Source organism: Ammospiza caudacuta, chromosome 30, assembly GCF_027887145.1.
Source record: "Ammospiza caudacuta isolate bAmmCau1 chromosome 30, bAmmCau1.pri, whole genome shotgun sequence".
Lineage (NCBI taxonomy): Eukaryota > Metazoa > Chordata > Aves > Passeriformes > Passerellidae > Ammospiza > Ammospiza caudacuta.
Genome location: NC_080622.1, coordinates 4,688,992 through 4,709,685, shown reverse-complemented (window position 1 = coordinate 4,709,685; position 20,694 = coordinate 4,688,992). Strand labels below are relative to the sequence as shown.

Below are 20,694 nucleotides of genomic sequence, written 5' to 3'. Positions count from 1 at the left end.
GCGGGGCCTGGAGGCTCAGCCAATGGGAGAAAGGGGCGTGGCCCGAAGTCTGCATAAGGGGCGTGGTTTAACCATAACGGGCATCGCTTAATTTATGAGGGGCGTGGTTTCGGTTTAATGAGGGGCGGGGATATGCGGATGAGATGGAGGCGTGGCTATGGGAGTGGGCGTGGTTTTTAAAATCAATGTTTGGCGTTGTGGGCGTGGCTTGGGCGCGGCTTCGCCGCCGCTCGTCCCGGTCGCGATCACGGTATCGAACTCGATCCCGTCTCCGACCCCGGTCCCGGTCTCGGTCCCGTCTCCAATCCCGATCCCGGTCTTGGTCCCCATCACGGTATCGAACTCGATCCCGTCTCCGACCCGGTCCCGGTCTCGGTCCCGTCTCCAATCCCGATCCCGGTCCTGGTCCCGATCACGGTATCGAACTCGATCCCGTCTCCGACCCGGTCCCGGTCTCGGTCCCGTCTCCAATCCCGATCCCGGTCCTGGTCCCGATCACGGTATCGAACTCGATCCCGTCTCTAATCCCGGTCCCGTCTCCAATCCCGATTCCGGTCCCAGTCCCAACCGCGATCCCGGTTCTGGTCCCGATCCCGGTCCCGATCCCGATCGCAATCCCGGTCCCGATCCCGACCGCGATCCCAACCCGGTTCCGCCCCCTCCAAACCCCCATCAAAGAGACTCCGGAGCCGGGACAAGGCACAGCGGGGCTTTATGGCACAAGGAGAGAGGGGGGCAGCCCCAAACCCCCCCAGATCCCTCCGGAGAGGCGCCCGCGCTGCCCCGGGGGTCTCGGGGAGCTCCCGAGCCCCTACCCCAGGGAGCATCTCCCGCCGGCCTTCCGGGGGGGGCCGGGCTCCAGCAGGGCCCTGCTGCTGCTGCCGGGGGGCTGCGGAGAGAGTGGGGGGTCAGGGGGGCACAGGGGGGGTCGCTGGGCTGCCCCCCACCCCCAAATCCCGGTCCCACTCACGGCTTTGCTGAAGGATTTGTGCAGGATGTCCCGCGCCAGCGTGCAGAAAGCCTGGGGGGACAGGGGCTGCTCAGAGGGGAGGCAGTGCTTGGGGACCCTCCGGGAGGAAGGAGGGACCCCCTCATCCCGGCAAAATTGGGGGTGCAGTCCCAGGGACCCCCCCTCACCTCCTCCACGTTCTGGCTGGACTTGGCGCTAGTCTCGAAGAAGCGAATCCCGTGTTCCTTGGCCAGCTGAGGCACCGTGACCCTCCTGTGATCCCCTCGCAGCCCCTCCAGCCCCCTGGGACCCCCTCCAATCCCACTAACCCCTCCCCAAAACCCCTGGGACCCCCTCCAATCCCACTAACCCCTCCCCAAAACCCCTGGGACCCCCTCCAATCCCACTAACCCCTCCCTGAAACCCCTGGGACCCCCCCAATCCCAATAACCCCTCCCTGAAACCCCTGGGACCCCCCCAATCCCACTAACCCCTCCGCAAAACCCCTGGGACCCCCCCAATCCCAATAACCCCTCCCTGAAACCCCTGGGACCCCCTCCAATCCCAATAACCCCTCCCCAAAACCCCTGGGACCCCCCCAATCCCACTAACCCCTCCGCAAAACCCCTGGGACCCCCCCAATCCCAATAACCCCCCCAACCCTCCTGTGACCCCCCAATTCCCATGGAGACCCCACAGACTCCTCCAGCGCGTCCCCAGAACCCCCCAGCCCCAAAGCCGCCTCCAGACCCCCCAATCCCACAAACCCCCCCCCAATCCCACCCCATGGGCTCCCCCAGCACCCCTTCTTCCCTCCCAGCCCCCTCCCCGAGCCCCCTCCCACCTTCTCGGCCGCGTCCCGCTGCACTTTCCTCCTCCCCTCCATGTCGCACTTGTTGCCCAGGAGGAGCCGCTCCACCCCGGCCGAGGCGTTCTGGGGACAGGGGAGGGAAACACGGGCAGGACCCCCGCGACCCCCACCCAATTCCCGCCCCCCCCCCCCCCCCAGAATCCCCCCACCCACCTCCTTGATGCTTTTCATCCAGTTCTGGATGTTCTCGAAGGATTTCTCGTCCGTGATGTCGTACACCAGGACGATGCCCTGGGGGGGGGGGGGGGATCGGGGGTCACGGGAGGGGGGTCGGGACCCCCTGCCCGTAGTTTTGGGGTGGGGTCCCGACCCCCCCCGGGCTGCAGCCCCCTCCCCGTACCACGGCTCCGCGGTAATAGGCCGTGGTGATGGTTTTGAAGCGTTCCTGTCCCGCCGTGTCCCTGCGGAAACGGGGCGGGTTTGGGGATTTGGGGGGAATTTTTGGGGGGCATTTGGGGGGATCTCCAACCTTCCCTGAGCATCCCTCATCCCCGACTCACCAGACCTGCAGCTTGATCTTCTTCCCATCGATATCCACAGTGCGGATCTTGAAGTCGATGCCTGGGGGAAAGAGAGGGGGGCACTGGGGGGCAAAACCAGTCCGCTCCCAGTGCTCCCAGTGCTCCCAGTGCTCCCAGCGACGGCATTCCGGCGCCCAGGAACCATCTGGCTCTCCGGGAAAGGGGGGGGGGCAAAATCCGGGAGGGGAATCTCGGGGCATTCCGGGGCGGAGGTTCCCGGGAAGAACCCGGCGGGCTCCCGGTGGGGGGGTTCTGGTGAGTTCCAGCGTGGGGGTCCCGGGGATTTTGGGGTGGGGGTTCCTGCTGAGTGCCAGGGTCCCGGTGAATCCCGGGATGGGGGTGCCGGGGCAGAGAGATGTGGGAGGGGTCCCGGGGGGATTTCGGTGAGGGGGGGTCCCGGTGAATCCCGGGATGGGAGTCCCGGTGGTCTCCCGGGGTGGAAGGATCTGGGAGGGGTCCCGGGGGAATTTCTGACTAGGGGGGTCCCGGTGAATCCCGGTTGGGGGATCCCGGAGGGGTCCTAGGATTGGAGTCCCAAACAATCCCGGTGAGTCCCGTTGGGAGGTCCCGGTGAATCCCGGAGGTTCCCACTTGGGGAGGGTCCCACTTGGGGGGGGCGTCCCGGTTTGGGGGGTGCCGGTGAATCCCGGTGGGTCCTCATTAGGGGGGTCCCGAGGGGGTCTCACTCACCGATGGTGGAGATGTAGGTGCTGCTGAAGTTGTCCTCGGCGAAGCGGATGACGAGGCAGGTCTTGCCCACGCCGCTGTCCCCGATCAGCAGCAGCTTGAAGAGGTGGTCGTAGGCCTTGGCCATGGCCCCCGCCACCGCCCGCCGCCACCGGGACCGGGCCGGCCCCCCCGGGCGGGGCCTGGCTGCGGCCCCGCCTCCCGCCGTGACGCCACGCCCAGACGACGTCACCAAACCGATACGCTTACGTCACGAGTCCGATGTGCCACTCCCAAAATGGCGCCACCATCCCAAGATGGCAGAGGTTCAGCGACCTCCCCAAAATGGCGGCAACACAGGGACCATCTCAAAATGGCGGAAACACGAACGACCCTACTGACGATGAGGCACTTTCCCAAATTCCGACAGTTTAAAGAACCACCCCAAATGGCGGCAATGAGAGGCGCCTTCCTCAAAGTGACAAAACTTTAACGACCGTCCCAAAAGGCGGCTAAGTTAGCGACCTTCCCAAAATGGCGTCAACACCGCCGCCACGGCCCAACGATGGCACCGCCCCACTTCCTCCCCTGGCGCCGCCCCGCAGCGGAAATGGCGCTGCGGGGCTGAGCCCGTCCCTTTCCGGCCCCTCACGCCGCCGCCGCCATGCCTGTGAGTGCGGCCCGATCCTGCCCGGGCTCCGCCGCCCCCGCGGCCGCCCCGGAACCGCGCCCGGCGGGGCCAGGGAGGGGCGGGAGGGCGCGGGGAAGGCGCGGGGAAGGCGGCGGGGCCGGGGGCGCGCGGGGCGCTGAGGGCGAGGAGCGCGAACGCGGGAGCCCCAAGATGGCGGCAGCGGCGTGAGGGGACAGAGGGTGGGGGGAGCGGGAGCGATCGCGGTGTCCTCAGGACTGACCGATCCCGGTGTCCCCGCAGCTCGCCAAGGACCTGTTGCACCCGTCTCCCGAGGAGGAGAAGCGCAAGCATAAGAAGAAGCGGCTGGTGCAGAGCCCCAACTCGTACTTCATGGACGTCAAGTGCCCCGGTGGGCATCGAGGGTCTCCCCGTGTCCCGCTGTTGTCCCCGCTCTCTCTTTGCCCTTCCATGTCTTTATTTCCCTGTGTCCCGCCGTCTTTTCGTGTCCTTCCCCGTTTCCCACCGGGCTCTCCCTCCGTGTCCCTCCCGGTGTCCCCCTTTCGTGTCCCTTCACGCGTTTCCTGCCTTGTCCCGTTGTCTCTCCGTGACCCTCCACGTGTCCCGGTCCCCCTGCCCGTGTCCCCCCCGATAACTCCGCTGTCCCCACGCTGTCCCCGCAGGCTGTTACAAGATCACGACCGTGTTCAGCCATGCCCAGACCGTGGTGCTCTGCGTGGGCTGCTCCACGGTGCTGTGCCAGCCCACGGGGGGCAAGGCTCGGCTCACCGAGGGTGGGTATCCCGAGGGGGCTTTGGGAATACCGAGGGTGGGAGGGGATGGAGGAATCCGGGGCTGCTCCATGGGAAGGTGCCGTGCAAGGAAGGCCTGGGGGGATTTGGGGATTTTGGGGTGGGGGGACGCGGTGTGGACCCCACTGGAGGGGCTGGTTCCTGTTTGGGGTGGGGCGATTTGGGACCTCAGCGGGGCTGACTCCCCCCTCGGTAGTTTTGGAATTCTGCTGGAGGGTTGGAATTCCAAGGAGAGGTTTGGAATTTGGGCTGTTTTGGAAGCTTTTGCCATCAGAATTCCCCAGAATTCGGGTTGGAAGAGGTGGAATTCCCGTTTCCAGAGCGATGCAGCATTGCCAGGTCTGTGTTTGCTCCCCAGGCTGCTCGTTCCGGAGGAAGCAGCACTGAGGCAGCCGGGATGCCACGGAGACACACGGGAATTCCGCCCTGTCCCTGTCGCCCCCTCCGCTTCCCGCTAATAAATTTTGGATAAAATACCCAAAATGGGTCAGGTCTGGTTCTTGGCTGCAGGGACACTGCGGGGTTTGGGCATGCGGGGAGGGAATTCCTTCCTGGGACTGTCCCTGCTGTCCCTTCCCAAAGCATTCCGTGATTCTCAATCCAGGTGGTGCCACCACCACCCTGGGGTGGGACAAGTCTCCTTCCTGTCCTTGTGGGGATGCTCAATTGGGAGTTCCACCTGGATAAACCTTTTCTGTGTGTGGTTTAACTGGAGGAACTGGGAATATCCATGTTTCATGCTCCCCACGCTGATGCTAACGTGGATCAGTGCTCTGATCCTATTATGGATCCTCCTCCCACCCCTCTTTTCCCATCTGGAGGGGAATTACCAGGATGTTTTCCCCAGATCTGGCTCTGGTGGGGTGAACTGGGGGCTCGGCTCTCCCCATTCCCACCTGGAGCTCCCCAAATCCACCCCGAGCTGTGACCCCGCTCTCACTCCGCATTTTTGGGGTGCTGAAACAACAAACCCTCCCTCCCTCCCTCCTTGGGTGTTTTCTGGAAGCTCTCGCCCCGCTGGCCCCTCAGAGCTGAACTGAAATCGAACTTGGGACTTTCGGTTCCTCATTCCCTCATTTCCTGGCTCGTGATTTCTCCCCACGGCGCCGCTGCCCCGCGCCCCAAATCCCGGCGTGCCGGCGCCGGGAACGCTCCGGATCCGAGCCCGAATCCCCAGATCCCCTCCCCAGCCCCTCCTGCCGGCGCTGGAGGTCGGAGCCAGCCCGGAGCAGCTTCTGGAGGTAATTTGGGCGGCTTTGATGTTTTAATCCCCACCCCAGGAGCCCTTGGAGGAAGTAAAACTCGGGGACAAGTGGATTTGTGGGGGTTTGGGGGTCTGTTTTATCCCAAACCTCCACCTGGATTGTGGGATTGCCGGTGTATCCCATCCTGGGGGGCACTGCTCGGGTAAAACCAGGGAATTTTGGGGATTTTTGGGCATGGATTTGTCCCAGCAGCTCGGATGTGTCCTGGCCTGTCCTCACGGACACGGGGCTGGCTCCGGGATTCTCCCCTGCAGGGAATTTAGTGCTGCGTGTCCGGGCGGGCCGGTGGCACCACCAGGTCACCACCGGGGTGTTGTCACCTCCCTGCCCAGACCGGATTTGTCACCGAGGGGTCAATCCCGGCTCCGAGCCCTCGGCTCCTGCTCCGAATCCCGGGATGGAGCCGCTGGCTCCCGCCGCCCTCCTGGCCCTGCTGGTGCTGGCCCTGGGACACCCCGACCCCGCGCTGGACCGGCACTGGGAGCTCTGGAAAAAATCCTACGGCAAGGAATATCACCCCCAGGTGCGAATGTGATAGGATGGGAGCTGGGAACGTCCGGGGAACATCCCAGGATTTTCTGGGGCTCTCCTGGTTGGAGAAGATCCGACGGCGTTCCGAGCGCGGCCGCTCTCCAGGGATGAGCCAGCTGGGGCTCCCGACGGCTTTTACTGGGATGAACTGGGGTGGGAAGGCTCTGGAGGGGCTGTCCCGGCTCTGACAGGGCCCTGCTGGAATTGCAGGAGGATTTGCTCCGTCGCCTGACGTGGGAGAAGAACCTGTGGCTGGTGACCCTCCACAACCTGGAGCACTCCCTGGGGCTCCGCTCCTACACGCTGGGCATGAACCACCTGGGGGACATGGTGGGTGCTGGCAGCGGTTCCAGCCCTCTGGAATTGCCCTGGAGGGGGACTGGACCTGGCTTTTGGTGGGTCTGGGGTGGGAAAATTCCTGACATCCCCCTCAGCCCGCTCTGGTGGGATCCAGCAGCCAGAGACAGGCTGCTCTGGAATTCTGTGAGGAAAGAGCTCCTTGGGGTGGGATTTGGGACACACGGGAGGTGTCTGGAATTCTGTGAGGAATTCTGTGAGGAAAGAGCTCCCTGGGGTGGAATTTGGGGCACACGGGAGCTGTCCTGGTCATTTGGGATATTTATGGATCATCCCTCTTCTGTGTCCCAAATTTGGAGGGGGTTTATAACCCAGTTTCCAGGGATTTGGGGAGCTGGAGCTGAGCTTTTCCTTTTCTGATTAAAATCTTGAAATTAAATGGAAAAACAAAGAGTTGAGGATACCCCACAGCCAATTCCACCTCAGAAATCCCGCACCACCCTCATGTGGGGCTGACAGAGAGCAGGAGTCACCCTCTGGGATTCTCCTTCCCACCAGACCAGCGAGGAGGTGGCAGCATCGCTGACGGGGCTCCAGCTCCATCCCCGTCCCCGCCGGAATTCTGCATTCCCAGCCCGACCCCGGCCTGTTGGGGACATCCCCGAGGCTCTGGACTGGCGGGACAAGGGCTGTGTGACCGAGGTGAAGAACCAGGTGAGCCTCGCCCCGGGATCCTCCCGCCGCTCCCCACGGCGGCTCCTGAGCCTCTCCCGCCTCCTCCGCAGGGCGCCTGCGGATCCTGCTGGGCCTTCAGCGCCGTGGGAGCGCTGGAGGCGCAGCTGAAGCTGAAAACCGGGAATTTGGTGTCCCTGAGCGTCCAGAACCTGGTGGATTGCTCCGGGATGTACGGGAACAAGGGCTGCGCCGGCGGGTTCATGACGGACGCGTTCCAGTACATCATCGACAACGGCGGCATCGAGTCCGAGGAGTCCTATCCCTACACGGCTCAGGTGGGCCTGGAAAACCTCTTTTCCTGGAAAACTCATGGAAACCTCACCCTGTTCCTGTTTTGCTCCCTCCTCTCCCATCCGATTCCCCCTGCCTCGGTTTTCTGGTGGCACCTCAGGACCCAAAGCCAGGCCAGGAACTTTGGGATGGTTTGGAGGGGAGTGACTGGACCGCGAGCTGGAATTCCTACCTGGTTATTTCACCATTTCTTAAGCAACGAGCTGGAGGGGAGGGAAAAATGGGTCAGGAGCCTCCTGAAAACACGATTCCAGGAAATGGGTCAGAGCAACAACAGCTCAATCCAAGAAAAAGTGGGAATTAACTCTCCGAACGTGGAGCTACAGTGGGAAAAGCTGTTCCTGGGGTCTGGAGGAAATGAGAAGCATCTGTGGATAGGGAGGATGAGGATGGTGGCTCCAGGGAAGAGGAGGATGACGATGCAGGCTTGTGCTGGATTTGGGATTGGGAAGGGGAACCAACCCCAGGATGGGGTTGGAATTTTGAATGTTTTTGAGGAAAAAGGACAGAGAATCCTGCGAGAAACAAACCAAGGATGGAGAAGGCGGGACTGGAGGGGCTCAGGCGGGGGTCTGGGAATGCTCCTGGATCCCATTGGCTCATTCCCATTTCCTGGCTCATTCCCATTTCTTGACTTGTTCCCATTTTCTGGCTGGTTCCCGTCTCTAGACTTGTTCCTATTTCTTGTCTCATCCCCGTTTCCCAGCTCATTTCTGTTCCTTGGCTCGTCCTCGTTTCCTGTCTCGTTTCCGTTTCTCAGCTCATTCCCGTTTCCTGGTTTATTCCCATTTCCCATCTCCTTCCCATTTCCCATCTCCTTCCCATTTCCCATCTCCTTCCTATTTCTCATCTCCTTCCCATTTCCAATCTCCTTCCCATTTCCAATCTCCTTCCCATTTCCCGGTTCATTCCCATTTCCCGGTTCATTCCCATTTCCCACCTCATTCCCGTTTCCCGTTTTTTTCCCCCGTTTCCCGTCAGAACGGGACGTGCCACTACAACGCCTCCGCCCGTGCCGCCTCCTGCTCCCGCTTCGTGGAGCTGCCCGAGGGCGACGAGGCCGCGCTCAGGGACGCCGTGGCCACCGTGGGCCCCGTGGCCGTGGCCATCGACGCCACCCGGCCCAGCTTCTTCCTCTACCGCTCCGGTGAGGCCTCCGGATTGGGCGGAATTCGGGGATTTTTGGGTTAATTCCTGGAGGGAGGCTGGAGTGAGATGGTCTTGAGGCCTTTAGGGCTCTTCCAACCTTCCAAATCCACTTTCTTTGCAGAATCCTTCCAACCTTCCAAATCCACCTTCTTCCTTTCTTTCCAGAATCCTTCCAACATTCCAACAGAATCCTTCCAACCTTCCAAATCCACCTTCTTCCTTTCTTTCACTCCAGAATCCTTCCAACCTTCCAAATCCACTTTCTTTCCAGAATCCTTCCAACTTTCCAAATTCATCTTCTTCCTTTCTTTCCAGAATCCTTCCAACCTTCCAAACCCACCTTCTTCCTGTCTTTCACCCCAGAATCCTGGTGAGAGGTATCATTGGGAATTTGGGTGGGGTTTGGGAGGCTGGTGGTGAATTCCTGGAGGGAGGCTGGGATCCGTTGGAATTCTGAATTTTCTCCCTCCCCAGGTGTGTTTGACGACCCCCAGTGCTCGCAGGAGAAGCTGAACCACGCCGTGCTGGTGGTGGGATACGGCTCCCTGGAAAACAAGGAATATTGGCTGGTGAAGAACAGGTAAAAACCCAGAGCATCCACAGGGAATTCTGGAACATTCCCAGCTGGGTGGAGACCCACAAATAGTCCAACTCCCAGCCCTGGACACCCCAAAACTCCCACCTCGTCCCTCAGGGCCTTGTCCAGGTGCTTCTTCACCCATGGGGGGGTTGGAACGATGATCCATAAGGTCCATTCTGGCCCAACCCACTCCATAATGCCAGGATTTTGTGTTTAGAGCTGCCCAAATCCATGTGGATGTGGCACTTGGGGACACATTCCCATGGTGGTGGCCTTAGCAGCCTCGGGGACAGTTGAACTTTGTGATTTCTGAGGACTTTTCCAACCCAAATTGTGGTGGTACCAGTTGTGAGTTTCTCTGGGTCTGGACTGGAGGCACTTGAGACAATAATTCATATTGTGACTCAAGTGTTTATTATTGTGTTTATTATTTCTTATCAGTAAAACAATCTCACTACTGTGAGTTGGGCAGCAAGGCACAAAATGGCCAACAATCTCTTGTTCCAAGGTCTTTTAAGACTAAACTATCCAATTAAGAACTGACACCTAAATTATTTCCCCTTTTAACCCAATAACTGATCCCAATGTGGATTTTTCCGCCCAATTACAAAATGCCACCCAAACCCATGAAGAAGAAGCCTGGAGAAGAAATCCAGGATGACACCCTGTGCCCTCCATCTTGCATACTAAAAATCCCAAAATCTCAATTTCTCACCAAGTGATGCCTCTACACTGCTCTCTATAATTTCACATTTTTGTGGATTTTAGTCTGTCTTGAAGTTTAGAAAACTTTCTCCATGAATGAGGGTCAAAATCAGTGCTCCCCCTGGGCGTCAGAACACCTCAGAGCAAACAGAGAAATATTCCCTGTGGTGCCCTGGGTTTCCACACTGAATAGTTCCATGAATCCCAGGATTCTGGCACCTTCTCCTTTAAAAAAAATGAGGATTTTTCCCTGTTTTCTTCTCCCTGTTCCCAAAGCTGGGGCGTGCATTTCGGGGACGCCGGGTACATCCGCATGGCCCGTAACGCCTCCAACCTCTGCGGCATCGCCAGCTACGCCTCCTACCCGCTCATCTAGACCCGATCTGGACCTGCTCTGGACCTGCTCTGGACCTGCTCTGGACCTGCTCTGGACCTGGTCTGCACCTGCACTCCAGGCACCTCCCCAGAGCTCCAGATTTCCATGGATTCAATGGATTCCTCTACTTCCAGGGTCGCTTTCCAGCGCTGGGCATTGTCTGGTGGTTGGATCCGTGGGTTGGGAGGGGATCCGGAGTGTGGGATGGGGAAATGTTGTTGATAAGCATCAGGGAGTTTGTTTTTGGTGGAAATGTGGGGGTTTGGGAGTAAAATGGTGATTCCTGCAGGGATTGGTCACAGGGGCAACAGGGAGCGGGTAGTGGGATCGTAGGTGTCGTTGGGATCACTGGGATCACTGGGATTGGGCACTGGGACCACAGGGGTCACTGGGATCACTGGGATTGGGTACTGGGACCACAGGGGTCACTGGGATCACTGGGATCAGGCACGGGGTTCATTGGGATCAGGTAATGGGACCACAGGGGTCACTGGGATTGAGTACTGGGATCATTGGCATCACAGGGATCGTTTGGATCATGAAATGGGATCACAGGATCATTGGGATTGGGTACCAGGATCATTGGGATCACTGGGCTCACAGGGATCACTGGGATCACTGCAATTGGATAGTGGGATCATTGGGATCAGGCACAGGGTCATGGGGATCAGGTACAAGGATCACTGGGTTCACAGGGATCATTGGAATTGGGATCACAAGGATCATTGGGATCACTGGGATTACTGGGATCCCATTATCAGGATCCCAGGAATCCCAGGGATCACAGAGATCAGGTGCTGGGATCACAGAGATCATTGGGATCTGGTACTGGGATCACAGGGATCACTGGGGTCACTGGGATCCCAACATCAGAATCCCAGGAATCCCAGGGATCACAGAGATCATGTGCTGGGATCACAGAGGTCATTGGGATTGGGTACCAGGATGACTGGGATCACTGGGATCACTGGGATCAGGTACTGGGATCACAGAGATCATTGGGATTGGGTGCCAGGATAATTGGGATAATTGGGATCACTGGGATCACTGGGATCAGGTACTGAGATCACAGAGGTCATTGGGATTGGGGACCAGGATGACTGGGATCACTGGGATCACTGGGATCAGGTACTGAGATCACAGAGGTCATTGGGATTGGGTGCCAGGATAATTGGGATCACTGGGATCAGGTACTGAGATCACAGAGGTCGTTGGAATTGGGTACTGGGATCACAGGAATCGCTGGGATCACAGAGATCATTGGGATCTGGTACTGGGATCACTGGGATCACTGGGATCATGGGTTCCTCCCTCTGGAGCTGCTGCGATGCCGGACATCGATTTCCCTCCCCAGTGTGACGCTGCTGGGATTGCAGATATTCCATGGGAAATAAAAGATTTGCATCTTGCTGCCTCAAAAATCCCGATATTTGGGAGATAATCCCCCCCCCCCAAAAATCCCAACATTTGGTGGCTCCCATCACCCCACAGCCGAGAATTCCGTGTTGGTGGATGGAGATCCCGAGGGAACAGTGTCCCTTTTGTCCCTTTTGTCCCTAAACAATGTCCCCAAGGCTGGAATTCCTCACCCCCGGATCCCAGCCCTCCCTTGCCGGGGGGGATCCGAGCAGCCGGGAGCATCGGAGCGCCGGGATGAGGGGTAAGGATGGTCCCAGCTGCCCTTCCCATGGGATTTCCAGCTGGAAAAGGGGCGCGGGTGGCTCATTCCCAGCGGCCGCATTGGGATTTAGGGCGAGTTTTTGTTGGGAAAAGGAGTTGTCCCCGTTGGATCCCAAATCCTGGCACCTCCCTGGATTTCGGGGGGAGGAGCTGCGGCATCGGGAAGGATGAACCCCCCCCCCCCCCCCCAATAAAGGACCCTGGTGAGGAGGAGAAAATTCCAGAATTCCCTTGGAAATCATGGAATTATTCAGGTTGGAAAACAGAAAGATTCCACACCTGGAATGTTTCTGGAGTTTTGGGGAAGGAGTTTTTGTCCCTCTGTGGGGTCATAGCTTTGCTCGGCAAGGACCCAAAGACCCCATTCCCGCCTCCATCCAGGAATTCAAGCCCCAGCTTCCCAAATTCCACCCTAATTCCAAAGGTTTATGCACACAAGCGCCGCGGGGCGGACCCGCAGAACCAGGAAACCGCGAGGCCAAAATTTAACCCCCAAAAAACCTGGGGAAAGGAGACTCACTCAATCCCTGCCCTGGGAGAGAGAATTCCCGAGGAAATCCCTGGAAAAGCTTCGGGAACGGGCAGGGCTCGTGTCCGGGGAGTTGGCACCTCCTGGCACCTCCCGAATCCCGCACAAAGGTCCCCGTTCCGCCCGCTTGTTTAAACAAACACCTTCCCGGCGGGACAAATCCCCGGGAATACCCGCAGGGAGACGGAACCCGGGGCCGTTTGGCTCCGGAGGGGGCGAAAATTTGGGATTTTCCTGGGATTTCTGCCGGCGAGGAGAACCCGGAGCTTTCCACTCTCCCGGATATTCCCTTTGGTGGGAATCGGGGCGCTGGGGGCCCGCAGGTGCCTCCGGAGCGGGATGGAGCCGGTGCAGCCGGGATTAACCCGTTCCGGGCCGGTTTTTCCCAGGAGATGAAATCCCGCCTGGATCCGGCTGCGCTGGCATCGCCCGAGGTGTGTGACCCGTGCGGAACCGGGACAAGGTGGGGGTGGGGGGGCAGCGCCGTGGATTTGGGGTTCAGCCCCGTGGGATGTGGGGTTCTGCAGGCTGCGGGTCGGGAAAAATGGGAATATTCCAGTGGGGGTGAAGGAATTCTTGCCTTTGGGGCAGGGAAACTGAGGCACGGAGCCAGCCCCGCCCTGCCCTGCGGGGTTTTGGGGGTTCCCGGCTGAATCACCCACAAATCCCATGGGAAGGATCTCGGGGAGAGCGGGGAAGGGAGAGTTTCACCCCGAGGGCGGCGCGGGGGCTGTTCCCGATCCCTGAAAATCGCTGGGAAAGGGAATCGGGGGGTGCCGAGGGCTGGGGGGGGGGAACAGGGAGCGGTTCGGGATTTGGGGAGCGGCAGCGGCACCCCCGGAGCTGCGGCACAAAGGGTTAACAGGGAAAAGGCTCCGCTCGGCCGGGTGGTTCCTGCTTCGTTTGGAGTGCGGGAGGCGACAGCGAGGAAGGGGGAGGGGGCGCGGGGCCGGGACCCCTCCTCGGGAACCGCCGGGACCTCGTTGGGAATTGGGAACTGGGAATTTGGGAATTAATTGGGAATTTGGGAATTTCCGCCCGGCACCGAGCTCAACCCCCGCTCCCGTCACCCGCAGGTAGGACCGGGGTGACCCGGCGTGACCTGGGGACAGCAGGACACCCCAAAATCCCCTCTGAGCCCCCCCCCCCGGCCACCTTCCCCGTGGTCCCCCCGAGGTCGCGGTCCCGGTTCCCTCCAGCGCCCCCGGGATGGGGAATCCCCCGCCGATCGTTCCCCGCCGGTACCGGACGGTGCTGGGAAAACACCGGAGCCCCCCCGGGTTCCGAACCCCTCCGGGAATCCCGGCACACCCACCCCGGTATGAGTTTGGCCATTCCCAGCTCGGAGCAGCGCCCGAAATTCCCGGTCCGGCGTTGTCCCGGTGCTATCCCGGCCTTATCCCGGTGCTATCCCGGCCTTATCCCGGTGCTATCCCGCTGTTCCCGAGTCCCGGTCGGGATCCAAACTGGCCACTCTCAGCCAACATTTTGGGGCTGCCCCCAGGACCGGGATTTGGGGGGGGAAATGTCCCCAGAATTGGGATTTGGGGCTGGAGCTGCCCTCAGGATAGGGGTTTGGAGGGAAGGAAGATGTCCCCAGCACCGGGATTTTGGGGGAGCAGTCCCCAAGATCGGGATTTGGGAGTGGGATCGGGATTTGGGGCTGGAGCTGCCCCCAGGATCGGGGTTTGGGGGGCGGCTGTTCCCGGAACTGGGATTTGAGGGGAGCTGCTGCACGATCGGGATTTAGGGGTGAAGATGTCCCCAAGGTCGGGATTTTGGGGAGCTGTCCCCCAGGATCAGGATTCGGGGAGGGATCTGTCCCCAGGACCGGGATTTGGGGGATTTGGGGCTGGATCCAGATTTGGGGGCTGGAGCCTCCCCCAGGATTGGGATTTGGGGGGACTGCCCCCAGGAATTTGGGAGGGCTATCCCCAGGATGGGGATTTAGGGGGATCTGTCCCCGGAATTGGGATTTTGGGGGGATCTGCTGCAGGATTTCCCTTTCCCTGCTCCGGAGTTTGAATTTGCATCCTGAGATTCCCGGCAGGCTCAGGGAAGCTCCTGCACATCCCGGCTGCTTTCCTGCACCTGGATGAGCTCGGGAACCCCAAAATCTGCGTGGGGGGAGTCTCGTGGGTCCTTGGGAAGAGCCGTGCCTGTGCTTTTCCCCTGGAGCCGTGGCCACGCTCCTCTCCTCATTTATTTATGATTCCATGTTTATTATCCCGCGTTTGTGGCCGATCCCCGGCAGATCCAAGGGCAGATCCACAAAGGAAAACGGGGTGGTTTTTATTTGGTTTTTTTTTTGTTGTTTTTTTTTTTTTTTTTTTTTTTTTTTGTTGTTTTCTTTTTTTTTAACATCAGCTGACCGGGCTGGGAATGTAAAAACAGGAAAAACGGCTGAGCTCATCCCAGCTCATCCCAGCTCATCCCAGTGCCCTCCCTGTCCCCAGCGGGGTGAGTCTGGCCAGGCCAGGATGTGGGGCTGGGATTTGGGGATTGTGGCACTGGGCTGGGGCACGGGGACTGGGGGGATCCATCGGGAGCAGCCCAGGATCCAGGAGGGGATCCCAGCAGGAGCGGCTGGCTCGGGGTTCTGGGGGGATGTCGGGATTTTGGGAGGGGGTCAGGATTCCCAGGGGTTTCCCGGTCTCGTGGGGCCTTTTAGGGGCTATGGCCAGGCTGAAATCCCCCAGATCCCAACTCAGATCCCACCCCAAAATCCGCTCAGATCCCACCCCAAAACCCGCTCAGATCCCAACTCAGATCCCACCCCAAACCCCGCTCAGATCCCACCCCAAACCCCGCTGTGTTCCCATCCCACAGCCTCTCCCAGCCCCATCCCAAACCCACCCCAGGTCCCATTCCAAGATCCCATTCCAGACCCCCCAGTCCCTCTAAAGCCCCCTGGGCCCCTTCCCCACTCTGGGGGGTTTATCCCTCCCGTCAGGGGTGGGAATTTGGGGGCTCGGATGAGCTGCATCCTTGCGGGGTCCCCCTGCGGTGGGGAGTCCCATTCCCAATCCTTTTCCCATTCCCAATCCTTTTCCCATTCCCAATCCTTTTCCCATTCCCTCTCCCATTTCCCAATCCCATTCCCATTTCCCTATTTCCTCTCCCATTCCCATCTTCCCATTCATTCCCATTCCTATTTCCTCTCCCTCTCCCATTCTCACTCCCACTCCCATTCCCATTCCTTTCCCATTCCCAATCCCATTTTCCCATTTTCCCATTTTCTCATTTTCCCCTTCCCATTCCCATTTTCTCATTTCCACTTCCCATCCCCACTCCCATTCCTATTCCCGTAGCCATTCCCAAACCCATTTTCCCATTTTTTTCCCCATTTCCCCATTTTCCCATTCCTGTCCCCATTCCCATTTCCCATTCCCAGTCCCATTCCATTCCCAGTCCCTCTCCCTTTCCCAGTCCCATTTTCCCACTTTCCCATCATTTTCCCATTTTCCCCTTCCCCGCCTCTCTGCTCCCTTCCCGAATTCCTCCCAGTTTAATGAATAACCACAAGAGCTCAGCCTCGGGCAGGGGGAGTGAATTTTGACTTTCCCGCCCCCCCTGGGGGCTTTGGGGACCCTCCAGCACCGCGGGGAGACAGAAACGCCCCCCCTGCTCCGGCTGAGACCCCCCAAAATCCCCTCAGGGCTGGGCTGGACCCCCCTCAACCCCTCCCTTCCCCCTTCCTGCAGCGTCCGGCCACCAGGAGCACCCCAAAATCCTGGAGCACCCCAAAATCCTGGAACACCCCAAAATCCTGGAGCCCCCCCAAGTCACCCCAGAGCCCTACGGGGGGCTCCCGCCCCCGAGGCGCCGCTGCGTGTCCGTCCTGGAGCCCGGCACGGCCTGGGATGAGGATGAGGAGGAGGAGGAGGATGAAGGGCGGATCCCTCTGCGCAGACCCCGGGCCCTGCGGAGCTCCCCGGACCCTTTCCGGAGGCACAGCTGGGAACCGGGCAAGGAACCGCGGGGCATGGCGGGCTACGGGCAGCTCAGGTACGGGGGGACCCCGGGACACCGTCACCCCCCAAATCCAGAGGGGTCGGGGGGTCTTCTGAGCCCCCAAACCCGGGGACTGGGGAGTCTGGGGTCTTCTGAGCCCCCCCAAACACGGGGATTGGGATCCATCCCTGCCTGGGTGGGGACATCCCCAAATCCAGTGGGCTCGGGGGTCTTCCTGCATCCCTGAGCCCCCCAAACCCAAACTGGGACCCTCTGTGCATCCCTGCTTTGCGTGGGGACACCCCCAGCCCTGACCCCCAAATCCAGCGGGGTCGGGACCTTCCCGCGTCCCCAAGACCCCCAAACCCAAACTGGGATCCATCCCTGCCTCGGTAGGGACACCCCCCAATTCCAGCGGGGTCGGGGATCTTCCTGCATCCCTGAGCCCCCCAAATTTGGGGATTGGGACCCTCCGTGCATCCCTGCCTGAGTGGGGACACCCCAGATTCCCTGCTCACCCCTCGGGGACCCTCTTTGGGGCCGTGCCCCCCTCGAGGAGCCGCTTTGGGGGTGACTTTCCCCGCGTGCCCCCCCAGCAGGAGCCCCGAGCTGGGTTCCAGCGCGGAGCAGCTGGGGGGGCTCTGTGGGCGCCCCCGGGACCCCCGGAGAGCCCCCCTGGTGCACAGCAGTGACGAGCTGGACTCGCTGCTCTCGCAGGACGACGACGACGAGGCCGACGTGAGGCGGGCACAGGTGGGACCCTCCTGTCACCTCGGGGCCACCCAGCGGCCACCCGAGCCAGGGGAGGGGACACCGGGGAGGGGAGCACCGGGGCAAAGGCACATCCTGGTGGCTTTGGTCACATCCTGGTGGCTTTGGTCACATCCTGGTGGCTTTGCTGTCCGTCCTGGGTGGCTTTGGTCACATCCTGGTGGCTTTGGTCACATCCTGGTGGCTTTGCTGTCCGTCCTGGGTGGCTTTGGTCACATCCTGGTGGCTTTGGTCACATCCTGGTGGCTTTGCTGTCCGTCCTGGGTGGCTTTGGTCACATCCTGGTGGCTTTGGTCACATCCTGGTGGCTTTGCTGTCCGTCCCGGGTGGCTTTGTCATCGTCCTGAGTGACTTTGCCATCATTTGGGGTGAGCCTGTCACCGCTCTGAGTGGCTTTGCCATCATCCCAGGTGGCTTTGCCATCGTCCTGCTGGTTTGTCATTGTCCTGAGACACTCTGTCACCACCTTGAGTGGCTCTGCCACAGTCCCGGTGGCTTTGTCACTCTCCTTGCGCCTTTGCCATTGCCCAGAGTGGCTTTGCCATTGTCCTGAGAGACTTTGTCACCCCCTTGAGTGGCTTGGGCATCCTCCTGGTGGCTTTGTTGTCACCCCAAGTGGTTTTATCACCATCCTGAGTGGCTCTGGCATCATTTGGGGTGAGGCTGTCGCCGCTTTGGGTGGCTTTGCCATCACCTCAGGTGGCTTTGCCATCGTCCTGCTGGTTTGCCATTGCCCAGAGTGATTTTGTCATTGTCCTGCGAGGCTTTGTCACCATCTTGAGCGGCTTTGGCGTCGTCCTGGTGGCTTTGGCGTCGTCCTTGCGCCTTTGCCACCATCCCGGGCGGCTTTGCCGCGGTCCTGCCGGTTTGCCATTGCCCAGAGTGACTTTGTCACCACCTTGAGTGGCTCTGCCACAGTCCTGGTGCCTTTGTCACTCTCCTCGTGCCTTTGCCGCCATCCCCGGTGGCTTTGCCACCGCCCCGAGTGCCCAGGACGCTCCTTGCCCCCGGCAGCCGCTTCCACCTGGGGACCGCTGTCGGGGCGGGAGGGTGGCAGTGCCACCACTGTCGCTGTCCCCGCCGGCAGGAGGACGCCAGGCGGCTCCCGGCGCCCCGGGCCGGGCCGCGCTGCCGGGGCTGGTCCCGTTTCAAATCCGCGTCCCTCGGTGTCATCCCGGCCAGCGTCCCCGGCCAGGAGGGTGAGTCTGTCCGTCCGTCCGTCCGTCTGTCCCCCCGTGGAGGGACCCTCGTGTCCCCCCTGGCGCTGTCCCTGCTCCGACCTCCCCGCTAACGACCCAGAATCGATGGCGCTGCCGCCGCAGTTAATTAGTTAATTATCACCCCCTCCGCCCCCAGCTCATCGCCACCTTTTAAACTCCTTTTTAAATTCCTTTTTTTCCTTTTCCAGCTGCCGAAATTCCCCCGTTCGCCTCCCAGCAGAGCCTGCTCGGAGGGTGAGTGTCCCCTGAGTGTCCCCTGAGTGTCCCCGCGCTGTCCCTGTCCCCTCCCCGCGCCTGTCACAGCCCATTGCCGTCCTCATTAGGGCTGGCCCGGAGCCCCGCGGGGACAGGGACGGCCTTGGGGACAGGGATGGGGGCAGGGACAGGGATGGGGACACGCTGCCCTGCCAAAAATGGGGTTTTGCCCCCTCCAAAAGTGGCTCTGAAGGTGATTTGTCCCCACCCGAGGGCATCTTGTCCCCTCCTTCGAGGGTGATTTATGTCCCAGGGTGGCTCGTCCCCACCCAAATGGGGATTTGTCACCCCTCAAATGGGGATTTGTCCCCCCCATGAGGATTTGTCCGCCCCCAATTGGGGTTTGTCCCATCCAAAGGGGATCTGTCCCCCTCAATGGGAATTTGTCCCCCTCAATGGGAATTTGTCCCCCTCAATGGGGAGCTGCCCACCCAAAAAGGGGATTTGTCCCCCCAAAATGAGAATTTGTCCCCCTCAAAGGGGATTTGTCCCCCTTAATTGGGAATTGTCCCCCCAAATGTGGATTTATCCCCCCCCCCAAATGGGGATTTGTCCCCCCCAATAGAGATCTGTCCCCCCCAAACGGGAATTTGTCCCCCCAAACGGGAATTTATCCTCTCCAAGGACGTTTTGTCCCCTCCCAAGCGTGGCTTTTGTCCCCTCCGGGGGGTGATTTGTCCCCTCCAAGAGCTCTTTGTCCCCTCCGAGGATGTCCCCAAGCAACCAGGACGCCCCTCCCCGCTCCCCAAATCGGGGGGGCAGCGGCACGGGGGGACCCCCGGGAGGGGACAGGGGGGACACGGAGGGGACAGAGGGGACAGGGGGGACACGGAGGGGGCAGAGGGGACACGGAGGGGGCAGAGGCGACAGGAGGGGGCTCTGTATGGCCCTGCTGGCCGCGGGGAGGGGACACGCTCGCTCCTCCCCGTTGTGGCGGGGACAGAGCCGGGATTGTCCGGCGGGCTCGCCCATCGCCATCCTCGTCCCGCAGCACCGGGAGCCGCGAGCGGCTGGCGGGGGAGGCGGGGACCCCCCCGGGCCGGGAAGGGACCCCCCTGGACAGGACCCTCAGCTTCATCCGCAGGATGACCGGCAAGACAAAGGTAACGGAGGGGGGAAAAACAACCGGGGAGAAAACAACAACGGGGCGGGAGCGGCGCGGCGGGACAACGGAACAACGGGAGAAGGGGAGAACGGGACAGCGGGAAAGCGGGAAACCGGGATAACGGGAGAACGGGAAACCGGGAGAACGGGAAAACGGGAAAATGGAAAAACGGGAGAACGGGATGGGTTCAAGGATGCTCCGCCGTGCCTCAGTTTCCCCTCTCCCCCCCCCGGCTCCGTCGCTCGCTGTTTGCCAGATTCTGGGACCTAAAAGATGCCAAAGAAAGGAAAGCGCGGGATGTGCTCGGGGAAGGGATCCCCAGCGCTCATTCCCGCCGCCATCCCTTCCTCGGGAATGTTTTCCTCCTCCTCCTCCTCCTTCCCCTCCCGTGCCTCAGTTTCCCCTCTGCCGCCCCTTCCCGAGGCGCTTTGGTGCCTCGGGGGACGGGGGGGACCCCCATCAGGGAGGGAAACTGAGGCACGAGGGGACCCCGCAGCCGGCCCTGGCTTTGTCCCCGGTTTTGGGGGGGTCAAACGCCGCTCGCCCCCCTGCCCCGGGCGGCCCCGATTTGCCGCCAAGCGGAGCCGTTAATCCCCGACCTCCTCCTCCTCCTCCTCCTCCTCCTCCTCCTCCTCCCCCCGCCGGATCAGCCGCCAGCTGTTCGCATCTGGGGGGGCCCCGCGCGTCCCCCCCCGGGCCCAAACCCCGCCCGGGATCCGGAACCGCCCGGGGAGCGGCTCCGGCCCCGTCCCGGCAGCGCAGCGGGGCCGGAACCCGGCGCTCCTTGGGGCGTTTATTGCGATT

General features: G+C 60.9%; 4 protein-coding genes and 1 long non-coding RNA gene across 5 annotated transcripts; 4 read left to right on the top strand and 1 right to left on the bottom strand.

Annotated features, from left to right (window-relative positions):
• Positions 1–697: 697 nt before the first annotated feature.
• RAB13 (RAB13, member RAS oncogene family) lies at positions 698–3,195 on the bottom strand. The gene is made up of 8 exons (XM_058821586.1): positions 3,032–3,195; positions 2,321–2,381; positions 2,161–2,221; positions 1,974–2,051; positions 1,794–1,883; positions 1,138–1,203; positions 971–1,021; positions 698–889 (listed from the first exon to the last, which is right to left on the bottom strand). The coding sequence occupies exons 1-8, from the start codon at positions 3,153–3,155 to the stop codon at positions 812–814; spliced, it is 609 nt and encodes a 202-aa protein (XP_058677569.1). The 5' UTR covers positions 3,156–3,195; the 3' UTR covers positions 698–811.
• A 431-nt stretch (positions 3,196–3,626) lies between these two features.
• On the top strand, positions 3,627–4,930 carry RPS27 (ribosomal protein S27). Its single transcript, XM_058821740.1, has 4 exons — positions 3,627–3,677; positions 3,939–4,047; positions 4,319–4,429; positions 4,806–4,930. Exons 1-4 carry the CDS (start codon positions 3,672–3,674, stop codon positions 4,832–4,834), a joined length of 255 nt encoding a protein of 84 aa, XP_058677723.1. The 5' UTR covers positions 3,627–3,671; the 3' UTR covers positions 4,835–4,930.
• Positions 4,931–5,561: 631 nt separating this feature from the next.
• Positions 5,562–11,082, top strand: LOC131569463 (cathepsin S-like). Its single transcript, XM_058821679.1, has 8 exons — positions 5,562–5,688; positions 6,045–6,235; positions 6,454–6,573; positions 7,099–7,254; positions 7,326–7,550; positions 8,548–8,713; positions 9,190–9,295; positions 10,277–11,082. The coding sequence occupies exons 2-8, from the start codon at positions 6,110–6,112 to the stop codon at positions 10,374–10,376; spliced, it is 999 nt and encodes a 332-aa protein (XP_058677662.1). The 5' UTR covers positions 5,562–5,688; positions 6,045–6,109; the 3' UTR covers positions 10,377–11,082.
• Positions 11,083–11,154: 72 nt separating this feature from the next.
• On the top strand, positions 11,155–11,797 carry LOC131569465 (uncharacterized). Its single transcript, XR_009275791.1, has 2 exons — positions 11,155–11,450; positions 11,522–11,797. It is a non-coding gene; the product is annotated as an uncharacterized LOC131569465 (long non-coding RNA).
• A 232-nt stretch (positions 11,798–12,029) lies between these two features.
• On the top strand, positions 12,030–20,011 carry LOC131569372 (uncharacterized). The gene is made up of 8 exons (XM_058821562.1): positions 12,030–12,036; positions 12,975–13,019; positions 13,662–13,826; positions 16,290–16,593; positions 17,136–17,292; positions 18,398–18,509; positions 18,719–18,764; positions 19,777–20,011. The coding sequence occupies exons 1-8, from the start codon at positions 12,030–12,032 to the stop codon at positions 20,009–20,011; spliced, it is 1,071 nt and encodes a 356-aa protein (XP_058677545.1).
• The last annotated feature ends 683 nt before the right edge of the window (positions 20,012–20,694 follow it).

What these genes read in the sequence shown, in the direction of transcription:
- LOC131569372 (XM_058821562.1), top strand. An exon ending in CCGACGTGAGGCGGGCACAG is followed by an intron (nt 17,293 to 18,397) that starts GTGGGACCCTCC and finishes CCCCGCCGGCAG; the next exon opens with GAGGACGCCAGGCGGCTCCC. An exon ending in CAGCAGAGCCTGCTCGGAGG is followed by an intron (nt 18,765 to 19,776) that starts GTGAGTGTCCCC and finishes CTCGTCCCGCAG; the next exon opens with CACCGGGAGCCGCGAGCGGC.
- LOC131569463 (XM_058821679.1), top strand. Translation starts at nt 6,110, where the DNA reads ATGGAGCCGCTGGCTCCCGCCGCCCTCCTGGCCCTGCTGGTGCTGGCC. An exon ending in GCAAGGAATATCACCCCCAG is followed by an intron (nt 6,236 to 6,453) that starts GTGCGAATGTGA and finishes CTGGAATTGCAG; the next exon opens with GAGGATTTGCTCCGTCGCCT. An exon ending in TGACCGAGGTGAAGAACCAG is followed by an intron (nt 7,255 to 7,325) that starts GTGAGCCTCGCC and finishes CCTCCTCCGCAG; the next exon opens with GGCGCCTGCGGATCCTGCTG.
- RAB13 (XM_058821586.1), bottom strand. Translation starts at nt 3,155, where the DNA reads ATGGCCAAGGCCTACGACCACCTCTTCAAGCTGCTGCTGATCGGGGAC. An exon ending in CCAGCCAGAACGTGGAGGAG is followed by an intron (nt 1,022 to 1,137) that starts GTGAGGGGGGGT and finishes CTGTCCCCCCAG; the next exon opens with GCTTTCTGCACGCTGGCGCG. An exon ending in ACAAATCCTTCAGCAAAGCC is followed by an intron (nt 890 to 970) that starts GTGAGTGGGACC and finishes CTCTCTCCGCAG; the next exon opens with CCCCCCGGCAGCAGCAGCAG.
- RPS27 (XM_058821740.1), top strand. An exon ending in CATGGACGTCAAGTGCCCCG is followed by an intron (nt 4,048 to 4,318) that starts GTGGGCATCGAG and finishes CTGTCCCCGCAG; the next exon opens with GCTGTTACAAGATCACGACC. An exon ending in CAAGGCTCGGCTCACCGAGG is followed by an intron (nt 4,430 to 4,805) that starts GTGGGTATCCCG and finishes TTTGCTCCCCAG; the next exon opens with GCTGCTCGTTCCGGAGGAAG.